Below are 22343 nucleotides of genomic sequence, written 5' to 3'. Positions count from 1 at the left end.
TAGCCACAGCCTAATCAGCACCCCATTGGTTGTCCCTGTTGGGTCTTTTCCTTGCTCACAGCTCTGTGATTTCCTAATGTGACTTTGATGGAAATCTGCAGAATCATATCTGGTAATTCCTTTCATTCACACTAAAGCTGATGTAAAATACAAAAAAAAAAAAAAAACACTTCAGATTAGATGCTTTTCGGGAAATATTTACCATTCTGTCAAAGACATTTTTTTACATTAAAATAGGGATTGAAGACACAAAATGAGGTGGAAAAATTTTAATGTAAATATCTTTATTGTTCAAGGCTACACTTTCTGAAAGCCAGCATTCAACTTTTGATTATACCCACATGATTCCACAAAAGCATATCAAGATATATTGTCTAAGTATTATTTTAATTCCTGCAAGTTCCAACTAACTGGTAGTTCTAAAATAAAGGCAATGCTAACTTTCTGTGCTTCTATCTTTATAGGTTTCTTTAAATACACTGAGGCTCAAATTGTCCTTGTCCAATACACAGTCTTTGAGTGTGATGGGAGTTGACACATGACCATCAAATTCCATTCTGTCCTTCACCAGTAAGACAGCTACAGCTGCCCAGCTATAATGTCAAGTCTCCCTTGCAAGTGTTCTCATGGTACTAAGGTCTCCTCAAATGAACATAAGCACAAGAGATATGTGGCATTTCTGGGCCTGGAATGTGTCCCCTTTTCTGTCTTTCCTAGTCCTCCTAGAACACTGAGGTGCTCATGCTCCAGCTGTGACTAGGCCATCAGGTGATGGTGGAAAGACAGGCAGAAGGAACCTGAGTTCCTGAATAACCAAAAGGAGCAGAGCTGTGCCAATAACTTGGACCACTCCCTTCATGATTATTACATGAGCAGTAAGAATGTACATGTTCTCAAAGCACTATATCTCAGGGTTTCTTTGTTATAGCAAGTTAGCCTTCACCCTAATATGAGATGGGGGTGGGACAAAGCATGAAAGATACAATATAAAATTCTGCATTTGGGATTAACTACACCCTTGGTTTTCATATATTTGTTAAGAGATAACCATTCTTCATCAATAGGCAACACATCTATCTGAGTAAATGACTTGAAGCATATTCAGAAACAATGTCTGGATTATTTATATTGAGTTCCACTGATCTTGAACTGATGGCATAACTCTAATAGCTCTTTAGCACCAACAGTTCAACTCAGTTCTCAAGAAGCAAGCCAATAGTTAGAAAAAGAATATACTTAATATAAATTCTCAGTAGAATAAGTATGTAGTATTGCTTTTCAAAGCTTTAGAAATTAAAAGATGAAAAGAACACAGTCTTTTGGAAAAATAAACACACTTTTTAGGAAAAGAAACACAGAAAAAATTATGGTATTTTAAATAATACTAAGCCTATAGCATACTAAAAGAGAAAACAAAATATATGTTTCTGATAAAATCAGGAACAAAACAAAAATATTTTTCTTATTGTCATTTGATAACTTTCTAGAAATTTTAGCCAATGCTATCAGATACGAAACAGAAATAAGAAGTATTAGATTTTGCACAGCAAAGGAAACCACAAACAAAACAAAAAAAATCTATGGGAGAAAATATTTGCAAATTATGCGACTGACAAAGGCTTAATTTCCAAATTATACAAGCAGCTCACATAGCTCAACATCAAAAAAAAAAAAAAAAAAACAACCAACAACCCAATCAAAAAATGTACAGAAGATCTAATAGACATTTCTCCAAAGAAGACATACAGATGACCAACAAACACATGAAAAGATGCTCAACATCACTAATTATTTGAGAAATGTAAATCAAACTACAATGAGGTATCATCTCATACCAGTCAGAATGGCCATCAACAAAAAGTCTATAAATAATAAATGCCAGAGAGGATGTGGAGAAAAAGGAACCCTCCTACACCTCTGCTGGGAATGCAAATTGGTACAGTCACTATGGTGAACAGTATGGAGGTTCCTTAAAAAACAGTTACCAGATGATCCAGCAATCCCACTCCTGGGCATATATTCAGAAAAGACAAAAACTCTAATTCAGAAAGATGCATGCACCCCAATGTTCACAGCAGCACTTTTTACAATAGCCAAGGCATGGAAGCAACCTAAATGTCCATCAACAGATGAATGGATAAAGAAATACCATACATGTATACAATGGAATACTACCCAGCCATAAAAAAGAATAAAACAATGCCATTTGCAGCAACATGGATGGCTAAGTGAAGTAAGCCAGAAAGAAAAAGAAAAATACCATATGATATCACTCATATGTGGAGTCTGGAAAAAAAAAAACAAACACAAATGAACTTATTTACAAAACAGAAACAGATTCACAGACAAAGGAAACAAACTTATGGTTACCAGGAGGAAACAGGATGGGCAGGGATAAACTGGGGGTTCAAGATTTGCAGATACTAACTACTACATATAAAATAGATAAACAACAAGTTTCTACCCTATAGCACAGAGAACTATGTATTCAATGGTTTACAGTAATCTTTCATTTCATGAAAAAGAATATGTATACATATACATATGTATAACTGAATCACTATGCTGTACACCAGAAACTAATACAACACTGTAAGTCAACTATATTTCAATTAAAAAATAAAAAATAAAAATAAGCAAAAATTTAAAAAGGAATAAAAGAAGTATTGGAAACAAGAAAATAATATTACTGATATTTTCAGGTAATTTTTATGCCTGAAAATATGAGAAAAACAAGTATAAAATATACATTTAAATGAATAAGAAAATAAAATCAAATTACAAAAATTAATGTCTATCCTATAAATATGCAAAATTAATTAAAACGTAAATCAAGTAAGTCCTAACACAAACAGCTATAAATTATAAGAGACTTAAAATTTTCTAGCAAAATACAATGGGATAAATATATGGCTAAAATATAACTTTACAGAGGAAATCTAAAGCTAATTTTGCAAGAATGGAGAATTACCCCATATTTTGGGGTGGAAGATATGTATGAGCTGGCAGACTTCTGGGAGCATAGCAATAGTTTCCAGTAAAATTTAATGAAATTTCAGTGAGAAAAATAATTAGGGATCTCAGCAGTATTTATCTGGTAGATTAAATTCACAGAGACTAGCTAAACATATCAGAAAAATGACTAGAGAGTGTAGATACAAACACACAGTGACAATTAAAACAATGTGGTCATACATAAGAATTAACAGAATAGCAGAATAACTAAATGAGATTGCCCTGAAACTTCGTAGGAGTACATATGAACTTGGTATGTCATAATAGTAATAACTAAAAGAAAAAAAAAAAAACTTCATAAAAGGTTAGATTATTCTACAAATGAGGCTGGAAAAGCTTACCTATTAAAAAATAATAATAAAATCCTGTTTTAGAGTCTCCAAATTATATCAAATATATTCTAGATGGATTAAATTTTTAAATAAAGCTACAGAAGACAAGTAACACTGTTCACACCTCAAAGTCTCCTAAGCATAACAATATGGAATAAAGTTGTAAAGAAAAAGGCAAACAAATTATATACAAGTATCTTAAAATGTCTACATATCGAGAACAGTTTGGAGAAAATTTAAAGTTAAGTTCAATTAAAAAAAATGTTTAAACAAATATGAGAAAGGTGTACTTACCTTACAAATGAATAATTAAAATATTACTATCCCAATGAAAACCCCAATAAGAAACATAATCAAACATGGATGCAATCACAGAAGAAATACATATGTTTATATGTATATAATAAAAGATTTAACCTCATCAATGACCAGAGGAAGGCAAATAAGCAAATTAAATTTTAAAATGTATTAAATTACCAAAAATTTGCAAAATATATTATGTTTTATGCATATAGAAAGTTATTTGGAAATACATAAATGGAACCTTTAATAACATGTTCATACATTTTAACCAAAGAATTCTATTTTAAGAATTTATGATAAGGAAAAATCAGAAATGTTATTAAGTATATATTTTTAAAACTATTCATTTCAACATCATTTATTATCATAGAACAAATCAAGTTTCTAAAAATAATGGAAACAACCTAAATACCCCTAAATAGGGAGACAGTAAAAGTACTGTGGTATATTAAATATGATGCAATCATCAAATTTTCCAATGTATCTACAACTATATGGAAAATTGGGATATAAAAAGCGTAAACTCTCTAATCTCAAATTCTTAAACCCTTTGTGTAGTCATAAACATTTTTCATACATTTTACATGGATGTGTGTGTACATACACCTATATATGTAGAGAGAGAAGAGATCAAAGAATTACCCAATAATGATCATAGTTGGCTTCTGGCACTGGGATTACAAGTTGTTTTTAATTTCTTCTTCAAATTACGTATTTTTCCAATTTCCACAGTAGACATTTTTATCATCTAAAGATGCAGTAAAAGTGTTTTTATACACCCACTCAAGGTTTATGAACCTTTTTCAGTGTAATGTTGTTGTATCTCATTGTAATGAGAATCAATACTTATGAAAAGATACATTTTTAGAGCAATGAGTTACATTTGTAAATTGCATTAATATTTTTGTTTCTAATACATTATTTCATTTCATGCCAAAATAAGTGCCTTCAGGCCCTGTATTAGGGACTATGCTAATTCACAAGGCTACTGAAATGCATTCAGTAATGATGATACAGAACTTCCATTTCCCCCTAATCTTGTCTTTTCCCAGAAAGGGCTGTAAACAGTGGGGCATGCTTCCGAAATCAAGGCTGGACATTCAAAGACAAGAGATTACTTAGATAAATCAGATAATCTGAAATGTTTATAATGTGATTTTTTAAATTAGACATAGTTTATGAATCTACAAAGATAAAGATGTAATACAATAAAATCGTGTCGCAGACTAGGATTTAGGAATTCAGACCAAGTTTTAGCCACATCTGAAGTGGGAAGGAAAGGCTCTCTCTCCCAAAGCCTGGCAGGAAGGTCTCCATGACAGAGAAGGAAGTATCCAGTAAGCCAGCACTGATGGTCACAGGACAATAGGTCAGTGCTGAAACGTGGGACGTCACGGTGTCTCTGACAATGAAACTGCCATCAATAAGACAATGTATTCTTGAAAGGAATTAAAAAGGAGCAGATGGCATAATATGAGCAAATTTTTCCTTCCTCCTCCTGTATGCCAAAAATTATTTTAACCAAATAAAATTTAAAACCAGGAAAAAGGCAAAAATCATCAGTCATGAAATACAAAGAGGATCTGGATAAACAGTTAACTTTCCATAAAATTTTTAGAGGAATTTTCAAAAATTAAAGCAGATCATGTCACTGCTCTGTTTAAGACTCTCCAGTGACTTCCCATGGCTCTTAAAACAAGGTGCTAAAACACGAAATCCGTTCCCATGGCTTTCATCATTTCGTCCTCAGAACGTCATCTGTTCGCTCTGACACTCCAAACACACCGCCTCTCGCAGAGCCTGTAACCCATCAAGCTCACTCCTCCCTCTGCACCTGAGTTCCATGTTCCTGGAGTAAGTTTTCCCCAGAATTTCCCATGCTTGTTCCCATTCATGCCTTAGCTTAAATACTACCACTTCAGAGAGGTCTTCCTTGAACGTCCAAGGAGCTCCCTGGTGTTCTCTTATCATTCACTCCATTTCATTCTCTTCACAGTTCTTATCATTGTCCGATATTTCCATTTTACTCATTATTCATTCATTGTTCCCTCCCCACTAGAATGTACACACCCTAAGAGTAAAGGCCTTATCCGTCTCGTTCAAAGTGTTAACTCCAGCACCAAAAATAGTGCCTAGCACAAGGTAAGCCCTCAACAAATGCTTAAAAGAATTAATTTTTCTGCAAACATACGATTATCCAATAATAATCTTAGATGGTATAACAAGGATTCACTTCCTGGACAGCTAAAAATATTACATAGTCCCATGAGTAGCTTAGCATGCTTAAAAAGTTGTCAAATTGGGAATGGGTATTTCAGTGGTAAAAGGCTGTGGGAAACATGAAAAATCTAGGATTTACTCCACTTTAAAGAAAAGGAGACATAATTTATAGATGATGAATTATGGGTATGCTTCATGTTAGACTCTGACAAGGAAATTCAATCAGGGATTTATTATTCAAAGAAAAGACCTTGCCTAATTAATAAAAATACTGGCAAGTGAATGGATATTTACATAAATGTTTCAAATTAAAAGAAATTTTAATTTAAAAAAAATCAGAACGGCATCAGACATTTGAACAGCAATGTTAGAAGCTAGAATACACAAAAGAAATGTCTCCAAAATCCTAAGGAAAAATTATTTCCATACTGTAACTCCATACTCAGGCAACTATTAAATGTGAGTGGAACACACATGCAGACATGAAAGGTGTCAAACTTTATCTCTCGGGCACCTTTTCCCAGGAAGCTCTTGGCTGTGTACTCCATTAAAACAAGAGGATAAAGCAAGGAGAAGGAATATGTAGGATTCCAGAAACAGAATCCAACAGAAGAGAGGCAGCAAAGAGGGCCTCCAGGAGGCGCTGGTGACAGAGGTTGGCTCTGAAGCTGACTCAGAGCCAGAGATCAGTCAGGCCAAACACTGGCTGGTTGGAACGTTCCACCAAAGTGTCTCCAAGAAGAAACTCAGAGGACTCCCGAAGTGTTGAAACACTGCAAGGAAATTTATATTTCTGAGAGAGTATTTGAGGGTGAAGTGGTAAACAAGTGAAGCAAATTAACAACAAAAAAGGCAATTATTAACAAAAGAGCATAAAAGAAAGGAAAGATATTATGTAGCTTTAATAGCACTCTATAGTCACAAAAACACAATCACTGAATACTTATCTAACCACTGGTAAGATGGGGTATCAAAAGTGTACATCTACAATGGCATAATGGAGCCAAATTTTCATTAATTATACTGGGAAATTAATAGATAATGTCTGAAATTAAAATATCAAGACATGGCAACATAAGCACTGTTCCTTAAATATGTGGGAGCAAATATCCAAAGAAATGGCTAAAAGAATTGAACATAGTTGCTTCTAAGGGTTGGAAAATTGGACTAGAGGGGTGAGAAAAAAAATCTAGCGTTTATATATATACACATATATATGTAACTGGTAAAATGAAACTTTTAAAAAGGGAAAAAAGAGCTTTGGGCAATTTCTCTCTCATCTAATATTGGAGCATTTAGTATTTATTTACATCCACTGTAAAGAGTAGACTGCTTTTCTATTATAGCTGATTAATTCAAACAAGGAATCCCACAGGGCACTAATCAAAAGGTAAAGGCTTTCAACAAAGCGATCTGAAAGAGAAACTCTAGATTTCCAAGTAACAATATAATAATACTTCACATTATCCAGTGTTTACTGTGTATCTGTAATGCATACTTTATCTAATTCTCACAGTACCCCTTGAGGTGGGAACATACTACAATTGTCCCCATACTAAAGAGAAGGAAACTAAGGTTTAGAAAATGTCAGTCTTTACTCGAAGTTTCACACCCAGAAAGACTTCTGTTCCCTCTGGTGGGAATGCTTGTTCCCCAGAAATCCAAGTGGCCCGCTCTCCTAGCTCCTTTGGGTCTTTGTACAAATCTCATCACATCTTAAGAGGACTTCCATGACCACCCTATTGGAAATAGAAACCAATTCTCTCCCTTGCACTCGCACTAGCATCCCCTAATTCCTGGGTGCTTTATCTTTTTCACCACACTCCTCCATCTGAGATACGACGTAACTCATTTATTTATATTGTTTACTGTCTGCCTCGTCAAGTAAATGTAGGTACCGTAAGAAGAAAGATCATTATCTCTTTTCTGATCTGTCATATCCTCAGTACTCAGATGAGCATCTGGCACATGAGTCAAAAAGTTAACTGCTGAATTAGCTGAAAATTCATGAACCTAGACTCAGAGCTCTCTACCACCATCACACTCTACTGTCAACTCTATAATTAATCATCGTGAGATGTTGGAGAGATTATCAAGTTTTGTCAAAACACTTTCCACTTAAAAAAATACGGCACGGAGGAAAACACTCTTATGGACACTCAAGCCCTACCACTAGTCCATGAAGACAGCGGCTTTTTTTGCCATGTAACAGAATGGCTTGTAGCACTGGCTGGTAAGTCAGTGGACTTCCTCTGGCTTTTACTAGGGTTATCTCTCAAAGTATTGACTTTTCCTGATAACCAACTACAAGCAAATGCCCTGTCGTGGCATGCGGGTGTCATGAGGAGAGAACAAGCCCCTCGCGGGGGAAGCTTTTTACAGGTAAACTAGAAAATCACATGCTCCCCCAAAGTCCTCCCAGCAGAAAGCACTTGAAAGTGCACAGTCATGAATCGAATTTGGCGACTTAAACCTGTCCCTGTCGATGATGAACTACGCAATTTGTTCAGCTCCCACTTAACAATGGGGAATCATTATGTTCTTCCTATTTCTTTTATGTACAAACTGCAGTCCAGAATTGATGAAAGTATAACGAGGTAATAACTTAGCTTTCTGATTTGTGCATGAACTTAGTGTCCTGGAAGGGGACATAAGGGTTGAAGAAGGGAAACCACTCATTCTGTTGTTGGCTAGACTAAAAGATGAAAAATCTATAATCTTTTCCAAACTTTCAAGCTGTAAATAGCTAATGGCCAGTGTAATAACCTCAGCAGAAGAAGAGTACCTTTTCATACTTAAACATATCGAGCGCCTTCTGATAAAAGTCAATTAAAGGGCTAGAATGGGCAAGTTTAGGCTGATTTCATGGATATAGTCACTGGGTTTAATGACAAAGGCACTGAAAGCAGATGTCATTTTCCACGATGTTTTATTTCCCTTTGGTTGAAAGCACATATCCCTGGTTTCTAATTTGTCTTTCAAGTGCTTCAGATTTAGGGTTAAATGAATTAAGTTTTCAAATTTTTCCGTTCTTTAGACATTTAGGATTTAAAGACTAAATAATAACAGACTTTATTTGGGACAGGAAAACTTCTGAGAAAATATTATACTTTATTTGTAGGTAGTTTTTCTTCTTTTCTGTTTATCTCTTCTTTTTAATTTTTTTTAACTATTCACCATCTTCGGAAGACAAATAAGAGCTGACCAGATGTTTTCTACCATTTATCCTATCATGATTATTAATTCCTAATATTACTCAGAGTTCTGAGTATAGGTAGAGTGGGACAGGTGGTGAAATAACTATTTCTACATCAAATGTGAAAGATCTTAAGTGAAGAAACCAATTGGATAGTTTGGTTTGTAATCAACTTTTCTCTGTTTACATATATTCATGTAATACAAATTAAAGGCAAATATTTACAAATAATTTTGAAACTGATTAATCTCTAAACCATTTTACTTGTCTGTTCACATTAACCAAATCAGTGATACTACCAGCAAATCTTCTATGCATGTTTTACTGGACATTTTCAACTAGGGATTACATCTTATTTGTAGTCAGAAAGAATAAATTTACTTCCATTTTTAGCATTCAGAAAAATATCATAAGCAGTTTGATAATTTAAAAAATCACTTAATATGTACCAAAGCACTTGAAATGGAAAATCAACCAACAAAAAAGTCCCTGCTAGACATACATATACATACACATACATACACACACACACACACACACACACACACACACACGTATCTCCAAAATTTTCATTAATTTATTCCATCAGTCATTTTTTCTGCAAATTTTAATTGAAAATCTACTCAGTACCAGCAGACTCTGGGCAATGATGCTGGAGAGTAAGAGATGCATGTGACATTACCCTGCCCCAAAGGAGCTCACAACCTCAATGAAGAACAGAATGAGCCAACAATTAGAACTCTTATAACAATGAATAGTAGAAGGATGCTCAAACACCATAAAAGCTTTCATCTGAAACACAATGCGAGGCAGGGGAAAGAAGCTGAGATGGAATGAGCTTAGGGAAAGCTTCAGAGAAGAAGAAATGCTTGAGCTAAATCCTGGACACTAAAGTGAAGGTGAGAAAGTTCATTCTTGACTGGGGAATGGTTTATGCAAAGGCACACATTTGAAATTGCATAAAACAACCTGGAAAAGACAAATAATTAACAACAGCTACCATGTTTCTGAGTACCTATTTATGTGCCAGCTATACTAATAAACATTATTTTAACAACAATATGGTGAAGTAAATACTTTTCTTCTTATAGTTTTCATAAGGAAACAAAGGCTTGTGCAATCCACATAAAATTTAGACTTGAACTCAAGTAATTTGATTTCACAAGTTTTTCTCTTAACTGATCCACCAATACACTGGATTTTCTTAAGGCTAATACAAGAAAAGTGACTAAAGAACACAGATGCAGCCAAATAATGATCTCATACTCTGCTGAGGAGCAAGGACTTGTTCCCAACAGCATAAGCAGCCATTAATTAGATTTTAAGATGGGGAATCATATATGTTGAAGAAAAGTTACAATAATATTCCAAGTGAGAGTAAATAAGATACATTGGTAACAGTGGAGATGAAAGACAGATACCTAACGTCAAGCGATCTTTCGGAGGTAGGATCAAGAAGACTTCACAGCTGGATTTATTAAAGCTGATATCTGGAAATGTTTTATTCTATATACAGAATAAAATATATAACAAAAATAAGTAAAATACAATGTATCTATCTCTACTCTAACTCTTGTTTTGAATCAATTGTAAAAATGAAAGCACGGTTATAAGAAAAATTTAGAAGAGGTAGAGATTCCCCATAGCTTAATACATAGTGTAAAAACATTTATTACCAGAATAGACGCTATTCTATAGTTGTCTTTCCATCAGGACTCTTTCAGAATGAACTGAAATTAAAGACATCTTACCCTGATATAGTATCAGACAAAGCTTTTTATTAACATTTAATGATTTTTGCAAACTTCTGCAATATTTATTGCTTTGAAAAAAATTTAAGCGTCAGGATTAAATTATCAAAAGTTCCAAGAGACTGATTTCATAAATGATACAACAGACATTTTATATATTAATTTGTCGATAGCCATGCATTGCTCATATCAAAAGAAATTGTGTTACACTTATTGACAATTTTAAGAGATTCCTAACAATATTTTTCTTTTTTGACTTAAAGGGTACTAAGAATATTTGGTCTTTTCTAGGACAGTTCATTTAACATAATTAAAAGGAACAGAGACAAATGTGAAAGTAATTCTTGGAGCACAGATGACCATAAAAATGCAATAAAGCCTCAACAAAAGCAAACGATAATTAACCAGAATATTGCTGTGTAGAAGTTTAATTATTAAAGGTTGCTAAAAATGCTTTTACCAGTTGTTCTATATAACTAATTATAGGAGGTTAACTGAGATTCAGCTAGCATTTTTTTTTTTAGTTTCAGAGGCAAAGAGAAAAATTGAATAGTGAATATGTTCGATTTATCTAATCTTTATTCTTACTATATTTTTACATTTTTAGCTTATCCATGCAGAGTCCCATCTTAGGGCCTTTGCATTTACTGTTCCCTCTGCCCAGAACATTCCTCCTCCAGATGTCCAGATGGTTCCCTCCTTCACATAATTCAGAATTTGCTCAAATGTCACCTTATCAAAAACACATGCCTTGACTTAACTGCTCTAAAAGAAACTGTACCTCCCCTTCCGAGTCTCCTTCTAACTCCTCGCCACGCTGCGTATTTGTTTAGGGCGTCTCTGCTCCACAAAGCGTGAGATCCTGTTAATGGTCTGATGTCGTGTCCCTCCAGAATTCGTATATTGAAACATAACTGCCCAATGTGACGCTTTTGGGGGTGAGGGCCTTGAGGGGTGATTAAGCCGTGAGAGTGCAGCTCTCATGAATGATTAGTACCCTTACAAAAGAGACCCCAGAGAGCTCCATTGCCCCTTCCACCACGTGAAAACACAGCAAAAGGACTGCCCCTAGGAAGCGGTCCTTTACCCGATATCTAATCTGCTGGTGCCTTGGGTTCTGGACTTCCTAGCATCCAGAGCTATGAGAAACAAATTTCTGTCATTTATAAGCCACCCAGTCGATGGCATTAATAGTCAAAGCAGCCCAAGAATCGGGCTGCTCCATAAGAATCGGGATGTGGTTTTGTTTACTCCGATACCTCCAGCTCCTACAACAGCACTTGGTATGCGGAAGACAATCAATAAATATCTGTGAATGAATGAATTGAAGAATCCAGAGATGAAAAGATAATAGATTTAATTTTGAAACAGAGGGGACAGGATCATTAAATTTCACTCTGTAAGTTATCCACCTTGTCCTACCAATTTATTTACAGTATAAAGCTCACAGCACTGGAACTAATTACAGCTTCGTTACTTATAATATTTAAGACAGGTCGTAGCAATCTGAGAGATACTGACAGGTCTCCAATTTTATTTTATGCCTTCCTCATGTTTCCGACAACAGCAACAAAAGAAAAACAAAACAAGCCAACAAACAACAACAAAAAAGAAAACACAAACTCAGGCTCGAGGACGTAAAAACTGTCTTTATGAAACTATCATGTTGCTTTAATATTTTGATCTTTATAGATGAAACAAAAAATGTGTACAAATATATGAACTGTCTTCATTTAAATATACTTCCCATGATAACTATACAACTTAATTTATGACACAGCTTTATGGCTCTGGCAGAAATAACTGGGCTTTGGTGAATTAGCATCACGTTCCGTAGCTGAGATGCACAAGGTCAAGGTAGATAGAGAGGAAGACAGAGCCTGCATTATGAGATGGGGAGAGTTTACCCTCAGCACCCTGCACTGCCGTTCAGCACAGAGCATGGGGCATAGGGGCTGGTGTTCTAGACCCAGGAGGAACTTCAGGCAAGGAAGATACCAAGGAATGTACCAACTCTGCTCTGCGTGTTGCCCCCAGGCCAGGAGGGCCTGAACACAAATCAGCTTCTCTGTCGATTAATGCTGTAGCTACAACAATCACCCCAGGAGTGAGATCATTTGCCCACATCTTAGCTGGAAACTCCACAAGAGGTCAGAAGGCTTTCTCATCCCTCTACATCTTAGTTCTCCAATTTGCCAGTCCAGATGGAAAGTTCATCGATGTTGTCTATAAAAATAAGGTGGTACAAACTGAAACTTCATTTGGAAGTAAAAGTAAGAAATGGCAGAGCAGTAAGTATAAATTTGAAGTCCAGATCATGGTATTAATTGTTATCGTTACCTGTAACCCTGACCAGGACAAACACTGACACTGCAGACAGCCTCCGAACTATTACAATACAGTTAGAAATTAAAAATCCACATTATTCAGGTTTTATACTATTATACTAGAAGCTCTTTCAATATAACCATTTTCCTCTCCACGTCTACAGAGCTCTGACCTTACATCACTGTCCTTGCGGATTCCTGCAGAGGCCACCTAGCGTTAGAAAATGACCATTTTAAAGATGTTTTGTTTATTATTATGATTTGTATACCTACAGAAACTCACAGAACTAATAGGAAGAAGAGGGAGGGCTTTGAGATCCAGCTATTCAGTTAAACAATTCTTCATTGGCCGCATGCTATGCGTACTGCCCTGGTTACTCCCAGGGACTCAACAGTAAATTTATCCATGGAGGGCTTGGTATAGTAGGAAGTATATGTGGAATGCAGTATAATAGGAGGAAAATGATAGATACATGACTGACTATAATACATGCTAGAAAAAGATAAAATATATGCCATGAAGGAATGGGAGCCAAAGTCTTGAGATTTCAAAGAAGATGGTATTACATACATTTGTGGGATCCAATAGGAAGCAGATTATGAGAAACGGATAGTAAGAATGGCTATTGTTGGAAGAAAGAACTACAGAAGCGAAAGAAAGGAATCTGGAAGAAAAACGGAAAATAAGAAGTTCAGTTTATTGGGTTACAGAGCACATGCAGTGGACCAGTAGGGAACAGACTTGGGGGGGGTCGCATCATAGAAGGCCATGAATACTAAGATGCTACATTTGAACTCAATAGGCACAAGACAGGATTAGGTAGAATCTGAATAAGGTAAGGGTATCGCTGTGTTATTCTATGATGAATGGTAATCCAACAGCAGTGAGGGTGAACCGAGACGGGAGAGTGAGGACACGGGATGGCCCATTAGGATGCAATGACCATAGCCCAGGCAAGCAGTGATAAGGGTCTGGAATAAACTGATGACAGTCAAAATGAGCAACAGCAATAGAACTCATACAGAAGAGAAAACTGGATTTGCAAAGGGCTGGCTGCAGGGACACTTGGGGAAGGCCTGTCAGTGACAGTTCTGAGATACCGAGCTTCTGTGACATGAGGGTTACCATGCACCCTCCTACGCACTTTATGTCATTCACTTCTTGCGACAAGAAATAAACAATCCTCCCATTTTATGTGTGAGAAAACTGAGGCTGACAGAAGACACACAACTTACACTGTAGTAAGTTTGACAAAGCTGGAATCTGGATTGAAAACTGCTTGACTAAATTGTAACTTCTAGGAGGATACAGGTGGGTATACTACTACTATTAGAACCATATTTTTTCATTTCAAAGTTGTTCCCAGACATACAGATATATAATTGACATCCAATTATCAAATGCATGATATCAAATCTATTAACTTTATTTAATCTCCCTCACTTCTGTAATACACAGCTAATTGGCAGTGTTATCGCAGAAATAAGATTTTGATGCAAATCAGGTATCAAAATAAATTAAAGGGAAATTAAAACAGAAAGGAAATTTAACCAGAAACGTGTGAAAGAACAATGCCTAAAGCCCAGACAGGAGAACAAGCTGGAGGGAAAAAAAAAAAAACCTGAAAGTTGCATTTCATACCCTGGTGTTTGCTACACAGACGAAAACAGTGAAATGAATTATCTATTAGATTATTTGACACATTTTCTAGATATCTCCTCTAAGATAACAGAATTATAAACAGAAATACTTAATTTAATGTTACCTAGGGTAGAATCTCAATAAAATCCAGTGTGACTTTCAGGTTATTGTTTCTATTAGGAAATGATAAAATCTGCCTTTATCGTGTCACTTCCAAATGTCTTCCAATAGTGTATCACCGGGGTCATAAACTAATGAGACATCATCGTCTTGTGATGCAGCATAAATTTTAACCTGAAATACATGAATACATTTTACCTGACTGCCCCTTTATAGACTGATTTCGTTTTGGATACACACACAATAGAATATGAGGCCCTGAACAGACATTTAGGAAACTGTGCTCCCCACCTCGAAGAAATGCTGCTAAAATAAAATGGGCTTCCTCTTACTTGCTTCTGGCTTCAGTTTATGTTACATTTGCTGCTTCTGCTCATGATTTACTAGAAGTCCTTACTAAAGGTGAACAGTAGATTCAGAAGGTTTGTCAGCTGAGCACTTACATGGAAATCATCATTGGCCCCAAGTTCTTGAACAGGTACAGGAGGGGACATGATCTGGAGAGAACACAGGTTTGGGAGCGGGTCAGGGTGGAACCACATCACCTGTTTTAAGCCTCCAGTCCCCCACCAGACATCTGTGAAGAACACCCGCCAGGCAGTGCTGGGGTGAGGAGGAGAGACTTTGGGAAGGCATCTGGCAATGCCCCTGGCACACTGCAGGCACTCCAAGAATGCTAGCTCTTACTTCTATTAGCTTCCTCAAGGAGACAAACACCAAGCTGGATTAAATTAGAGGCAAAGAGACATTACATAAGGAGAGAAGTACAAAAGGGCGAGGAGAATGTGAGAGAGGAGAGGCAGGAGAGAAAGATCATTTCATATATGGAAAGCTCCAGGGAGTTTACTAGAGATTATTATGGACATTTCCCTTAAAAATTCCGGAACACACTGGTGCAGTTGATTCTCAATCAAATCTATACCCTAGCCCTGTTTACTTCTTCTGGTGATTATATTTTCTTTGGATACCTCCTGGCATATTTTTCATTCTTCAGGGGAGATGGAGCCATCACTTTGTATACATGGATTGTTCACCAACCTGTGCACGTGGGCATGGAGATGCTCCACGGAAGCTGGGTGAGAGCATGGACCAGGTGCTCTCCTCAGGAACACAGAGCATGTCCTCCTAGGGCACTGGGTGCAGCACTAAGGATCAATCAGACACTTTGTGTCCTCTAACTAAATAAAAGGGGTCATTTTGGCAGGTAAACCTGCTTCCCCAAACAAACAGGCAAACATCTAGCTGATCACTCCTAGCAGTGATTAATGAGAGAGTGTTACAGATGCAATGGTGAGGAGAAAACAAAACAAATGAGTATCCATTTGCTAAACTATTCCTTCTCCACACACTCTTAAAAATGCTGCCGGACAAGATTTGGGGGAATCTGTTAAGTCCCGAATTGGACTGTCTCTTTAAAATGAGGTCCTGTACCTTAGGAAGCCACAGCGTGTCTTCGAACCCAGTGGTCCCCACTGGAGTATGTCTGTCATGACCAGCTCTATTGACTCATCCAACTCATCACATACTTTTTTGATTATGATTTGGATCCCATGTAGGTCTAGGTATATGGAATGAATGCATTTATCATGTGGAGTTTGTAATTCTATTCACAGTGACAGTCAACTTTTATAGTGATTCAAAAGAATAGCTTCTATTTGTGATTTAATTTCTTACATCATTCAACAACAATGAGCTCTTAACCATGTCATCGTGTCCTGTGTGGTATTTCTTTGTTCAAAATAGTAAACTAGCATTCTAGTAACTAAATATAATTATAATAACAAATTTACAAACATACACATGCAAATAATAAGACAATATATGTATGTTTATGTATATGCTTTTAAAGAGATAGAGAAAGTCTTACCCTTTGAGTATGAATGTCTTTCAAAAGAATGAGCTCACCTACCTGAACGTTTGCCGTCCTCAGAGCTATTCCCATTACCTTATTCAGCCCTGCTACTTAAAGCCTCCTGCTCAACACCCAGTGTTTCCCAGAAATTTCTGATTTTGACCTCACCGGCCTCCACAATTCTGCCCCTTCAATAGTGGATAAACCTCATTTCCTGCTCATTGCTCATTATTTTCCAATACTGGCCCAACAGGGTCTTCTTTGGATCCACAAACTCTGACTTGAAGACCGTTAGCTTAGATGCTCAAGTTCTTCTACCAAGAAGAGAACTATCTGATCTAAATGCAACACTTTATGCTTTAATGAGGTCTGGCCTGTGTCCCACTGTAACTCCATGGGATCTTCTCCCTTAAATGTACACATGTATTGGAGCTAATTATGTTTCCCCTTAAATACTCTTGGCCTCAATTTTCATATCTGTAAAATAGGTTTAGAAAATTAAAAAGATAATGCTAGAAAGGACAGTTGAGTACATAATATGTGGAAACACACTTAAATTCCTTCTTCCCATGCGTGGATACTTCTCATTTATCAGTTTCACACCTCCCTAACGCACTCTCAAAAGGACAAAAGAAACAATGCGTTCACACTATCTTTCCAAGTCATCAAGTAATGTGATACACCTTTGTTTAGCAGGTTAGCCTTGTCAGGCCAATAATCTGTGTCATTCTCACTCTTCAAATACAATTGTACTGACACATGGGACAGCTGACTACATTTTGGAGAGGTTAAATGAAATTATGACAGCAGAAGCTTTGATCTTCTGACCTGCAGTGAGTCTGATGAATACAAGAGATAGCTCTGTGCTTCGATACGTGTGGTCTTTTTCCCTAAGAAATATTTATTTAAACATGTCTTCTTTAAGCATGCTGAACCTTCAGAAGAGCTATATATACGAGGTAACTGTGGGTTTTGTCCTGTGTTAAATAAATTTCTGAACATAAAAAATGTCTTCTTTTTATCAGAGAAGAATTATATTGTAACCTTTAAAGAGCACACAATTCCAACATTATTTAAAGTTTCTAGACCATAGAAAAATACCAAAAAAATTCTCAATTTTTTAAGGCAAGCATAAATATAATACAACAACTTGATAACACTAAATATATAATCAATCCTCTGATTTACAAAATCAGAGAATACACAGGCAGATTTTTTTTTAATTAGCAAACAGAATACAGCAATGTATCAAAAGATACTTCTAGACACTTCTAGAGGAATTGGAACCCTTGCTGTTGGTGGCAATGTGAAATGGTGCAGCTGCTATGGAAAACAGCATGAAGATGCCTCAAGAAATTAAAAATATAACTACCATATGATCCAGTAATCCCATTTCTGGGTATTTATCCAAAAGAACTGAAAAAAGAAGTCTTCTCATGTAAAAATTTATCATAAGTTCTTATGAGATACATTCATGTCAATATGAAAATATGCTCTGATTTAATATAAATTTTTCTCTGGTTTTAGTCTTTCTACAAACTGAAAAAGAAGAATTTTTTCAAATTTCCATGGCCTGTTGCACAAATGTAACCACATTTACACAACTGATGCTACCATGAATTATCTAAAGAATTGTATAGTTCAGGTTTTTTGTTAATTTCATAATTACAACTTTACATCCTTATAGCTCCTTAGGAACCAGTACAGACTGCAAGCAAATAATGTCCACAAGGAAAAGCCCTTGCTTGCACTGTCCAACAATGACCATATATGGAAAAAAATAAATCTCTAAATCACAGACTTGTTTTATATTAATTATGAGGCAGATCCTACTGGCGTAGGGACTCTTATTTTGGAGATCATGATGAGCCCCAGGTGTTCTATAAACTCCTGATATTGTACACAAAAACGTGACGGGCATTGTTCTGGACAGAGGTTCTACAGCTTTCCTGGATTGCTAAAGTAGCCCATCATATTCCCCCTACCAAAAACTAAATAAATAATACATTAAGAATATCATACTTCAACTAGGAGAAATAAAAAGTATTAGAAAGAAGATGAAGAATTAAATCTAGATCTGATTATTGTGGTCAGAAAGGGAAAATCAGGTATCTCAGTCTCTCTCTCTCATTTTTTATTTTTTGCTTAGGTGCCAGAAATCACAAAGCTATTTATATTGCCAGTGTGACAAAATTTACTCAATTAGAGAAGGAGGGCACTGAAAGACACCAGCTATTCTCAAACTGAAGTGCACTTCATCACCCGGGGGCTTGGACGTTACAAGTGTCTGGTCCCAGCCGTAGAACTGTCATGCAGCCAGGAACGTGCACGCTTACCAAGCACAGGGGGCGATATGGACACAGGTAGTCAACAGAACACCTGATGAGAAACACTACATTCCTTCCAATCCATTAACAATTTCTCCTTAAATGGTTTTTGCTATGTTGTAATCTGTAAACCAGGCACCCTGAGGCAAGATTCTGCTTATTAGCATTTTCTCCAAAAAGCAACCTCAATTCTCTTAGATGCTATAGTCCAGAGTACATTTGTGAAGAAAGAAATGTTTGTCTACAAATGCTACCTCCAACAATGTTCATGATATCAAATGATAATCTCAACACCCATGATCTTATTAACTACCGCTCATTAAAACAGGATAAATGACACCTAGATTATCACAAGTTCAGATTATAGGTTCTGTGAGACTGAAAGTGAAGTCATAAATAAAATACATTTTCTATTCCAGACTGTGTCTCAGTTTAACAATAAAATTTTTTACATCCCTATAATGTTAGGGTTATAGGATCACAAAGTTTTCAGAAAAATTATGAGACTTCTAGTTAATTCTCAAGTATTTATTAGTCTTACATATCTGAAAAAAAAAAAGGAGAGGTTTTATTCCAAGGTTTAAAATAAACAGGCCATATAAATTTGACAGCTCATTACAATAAACGGAAAAGTAAGAAATCTAAAGAAATCAAGAGTATAGGCAACAGTTTATCTATTGTTTCTAATTTGTTGTCTTTAAATAATTGTGATTAGAAATTATAAAATCTTGACATATACTACAGATGGGTAAAATGCACTTCATTGTAAAACTTCAAAACCATATAACCCTGATAATTGCCTAAAAATGCATTTACACCCTGCAGAGTACAACTAATAAGCCCACCTAAAATTCCTCAAAATACGCCATCATTTTAATCGAGTCACCAGAAGCCTAAGCAAGGCAATTAATTTCTTGGCACTTACACAAGTTTTTACAGTGAATGCACGTGAACTCAGACATTATCAGGCAATATTTTTGCGCTTGGTACACAAACAGCCTTGTCACTCAGGAACTGCCTCCTTAATGCACAAACACCAGCGTATCTGTCTCATTTCCATCATCCTCAGACAGGGCACATGCAGCACAATACGGAGGGCTGACAGGGCACAGCAGTGACTCAGGCTAGTCTGCAACAGCCTGACAAGGACAGGTGGCAAGTACGGTGCTCTGAGAAGTAGGGAGACACAAAGAAAGAATGCTAGCTAATATCGTTTTTCACCCATCACTCCCTGATCACTTTGCAACAGTCAAAGCCCTCTTGAATGACATTCATATAAAAATACAAATTTAAGTGTTTGCTATTTGAATTGGTTTTCAGAAACAGCAGGAAATATGATGTCACCTTGGCAGTATTTTTTATGTGATACCCAGTTTCTAAATGTCAGACTTAAAACATCCAAGAATATTTTTCACTAAGTTTGCCTCAGCCATATGTATTGTGATAGAAGGGCAATAATATTTGTTCACAATATTTTACTTCATGAAAATTAGAGATGAGATCTTATTAGGAAAATTCACCAGTGCAGGAAGTTGAAAACCTATGGCAACGAGTAATGAGGATTTCAGACTTAACGTAAATTTCGCTGAAGATATTAAATTTGCTTATGGAAAGGGATATGTTTATCCTATTTCTTTGTGTACAGTTTTATCACTTCCCAAACTCATCTCCACACGGCTGACTTTGATTTTAGACTGCAACAACATTCAGGACAAAGGAGAGGTATGAATGCTGCTCCAAAGACTGTAAAGAGAATGTTTCTGTTTCAGTGATAGGTCCAGGTCAGGATGAAAAAAGAAGCAGTCCCTGGGGTCCTGCCCCCAACAAGGAAACGCCCAGGAAACCAGAGCTACTATAGCTCTGCCTCAGTGTGCAGCATCTTTCTAGGAGAGGCCTGAAGATCTCATTAAGTTCATGACCTTACGGTTCCATCTCAGTAAAGCTCGGGAAAACCCACACCCTCTCCAGACTACAGAACATCCCCCAGGTGTCTGGACCTTCAATTGCTCACCAGTAATAGCCAGGACCTTGCACAAATTACTTGTACACCCCTGAGTCTCACCTTCCAGATGTGTAAAATGTGGATATTGGTGATTACTTTGGAAGGCTGCTTTGAAGATAAAAGGTGATAATGTATGTAAAGCATCTGGCACACCGCCTGGCATGTAAAAAGTACATAAGTGCAGCAATTATTGTTAACCAATAATCATAACTGTTAATATCTTGATATCCATAATAAGCCTGGTCCACGGAAAATCTCCATTTCCAGCAAAGAGTCAACACTGCTGTGGTGACATTTTTCCTCTATAGAGAAGATAAAGCCAGACAACTTGGCATGCGGCATGTGTTCTAAAATTGTATAAGCTACCAAAGGCAATGGAAAAGCAGATGAGAGCATTTTAAAAATTAAAATGTCTTTTGATTGCTCTGCGTTATGTCCTGTGTTGCAGAGAGGCACTGTCAAAATCAGTAGCTTTATAAATGATGGATTTTGTGCAGCATAAAAAGGCATGGCAAAGTGTATTTCAAATTTTGTTTTGAAAGCATTGATTCCCATACATCTTTGAAATTAAATTCCCCTCCTGGTTCACCTTTAAACCCCTTACCCTGCTCTACAAGAAAAATCAGAAAAGGAAAATTCTCCTTTACAACGCTATGCAAAGGTAAACTGCAGATAAACATGAGAAATCACACAAATGAATCATTTCACAAGGCTGATCTCTCTCTTGTGAATATTCTCCTCCTTTTTGTCATTACTCCAAATACTTGAGTGTCACCTGTATTTTTTTCCTTATGTTTTCATAAATATAATAAAAAGCCTAGTGTGTCTAACATAGTGCTTTGTTTCTGTTCATCTGATAATGCAATAACCAAGATTTCATTATGGCATAATAAATGTTTGTGGACTGAATGAATGGAATGTCAGGTCTAATTCTCTGCTTTCCTTTTTATTAATATTAAATTTCCTATAGGTATTTCTCTTCTTTGTGACCACTGCACTTGAGAAACAGAGAAATTCTTACTCAGAAATTTTTTTTTATCATGTACTTTGCCTGCAAGCTGAAGATACCATTGAGTTTTTTTCTATTGTAGATTGGTAAAGTATGTATAAAAAGAGCATGGCATTTTACTAAACTTTGGTACATATCCATTCACGGTGAGTAAGTTACAGTGAAGTAAGATGTTTTTTCTTATCCCCCCACACACACAGGGGTAATTACTACATTCCCACTGTCACACTAGAAATCTTTTTTTCCC

At 36.2% G+C, this 22343-nt stretch overlaps 1 protein-coding gene across 6 annotated transcripts in view; it reads right to left on the bottom strand.

Moving 5' to 3' along the window:
• The window catches only part of NKAIN2 (sodium/potassium transporting ATPase interacting 2), an 854966-nt gene that overhangs the window by 782462 nt on the left and 50161 nt on the right, over positions 1-22343 (bottom strand). The window contains exon 1 of one of the 6 annotated variants that reach the window (XM_032484814.1): positions 15350-19747. The exons of the other annotated variants lie outside the window; for them this stretch is intronic. Within the exon in view, the coding sequence (XP_032340705.1) occupies positions 15350-15448 (99 nt within the window). The 5' untranslated portion in view covers positions 15449-19747. Of the gene's footprint in view, positions 1-15349; positions 19748-22343 lie in introns of those variants that run through there. 6 annotated transcript variants of the gene reach the window in all.

This window comes from Camelus ferus, chromosome 8 (assembly GCF_009834535.1).
Source record: "Camelus ferus isolate YT-003-E chromosome 8, BCGSAC_Cfer_1.0, whole genome shotgun sequence".
NCBI classification, from domain to species: Eukaryota; Metazoa; Chordata; class Mammalia; order Artiodactyla; family Camelidae; genus Camelus; species Camelus ferus.
This window is presented reverse-complemented; position numbering and strand designations above follow the sequence as displayed.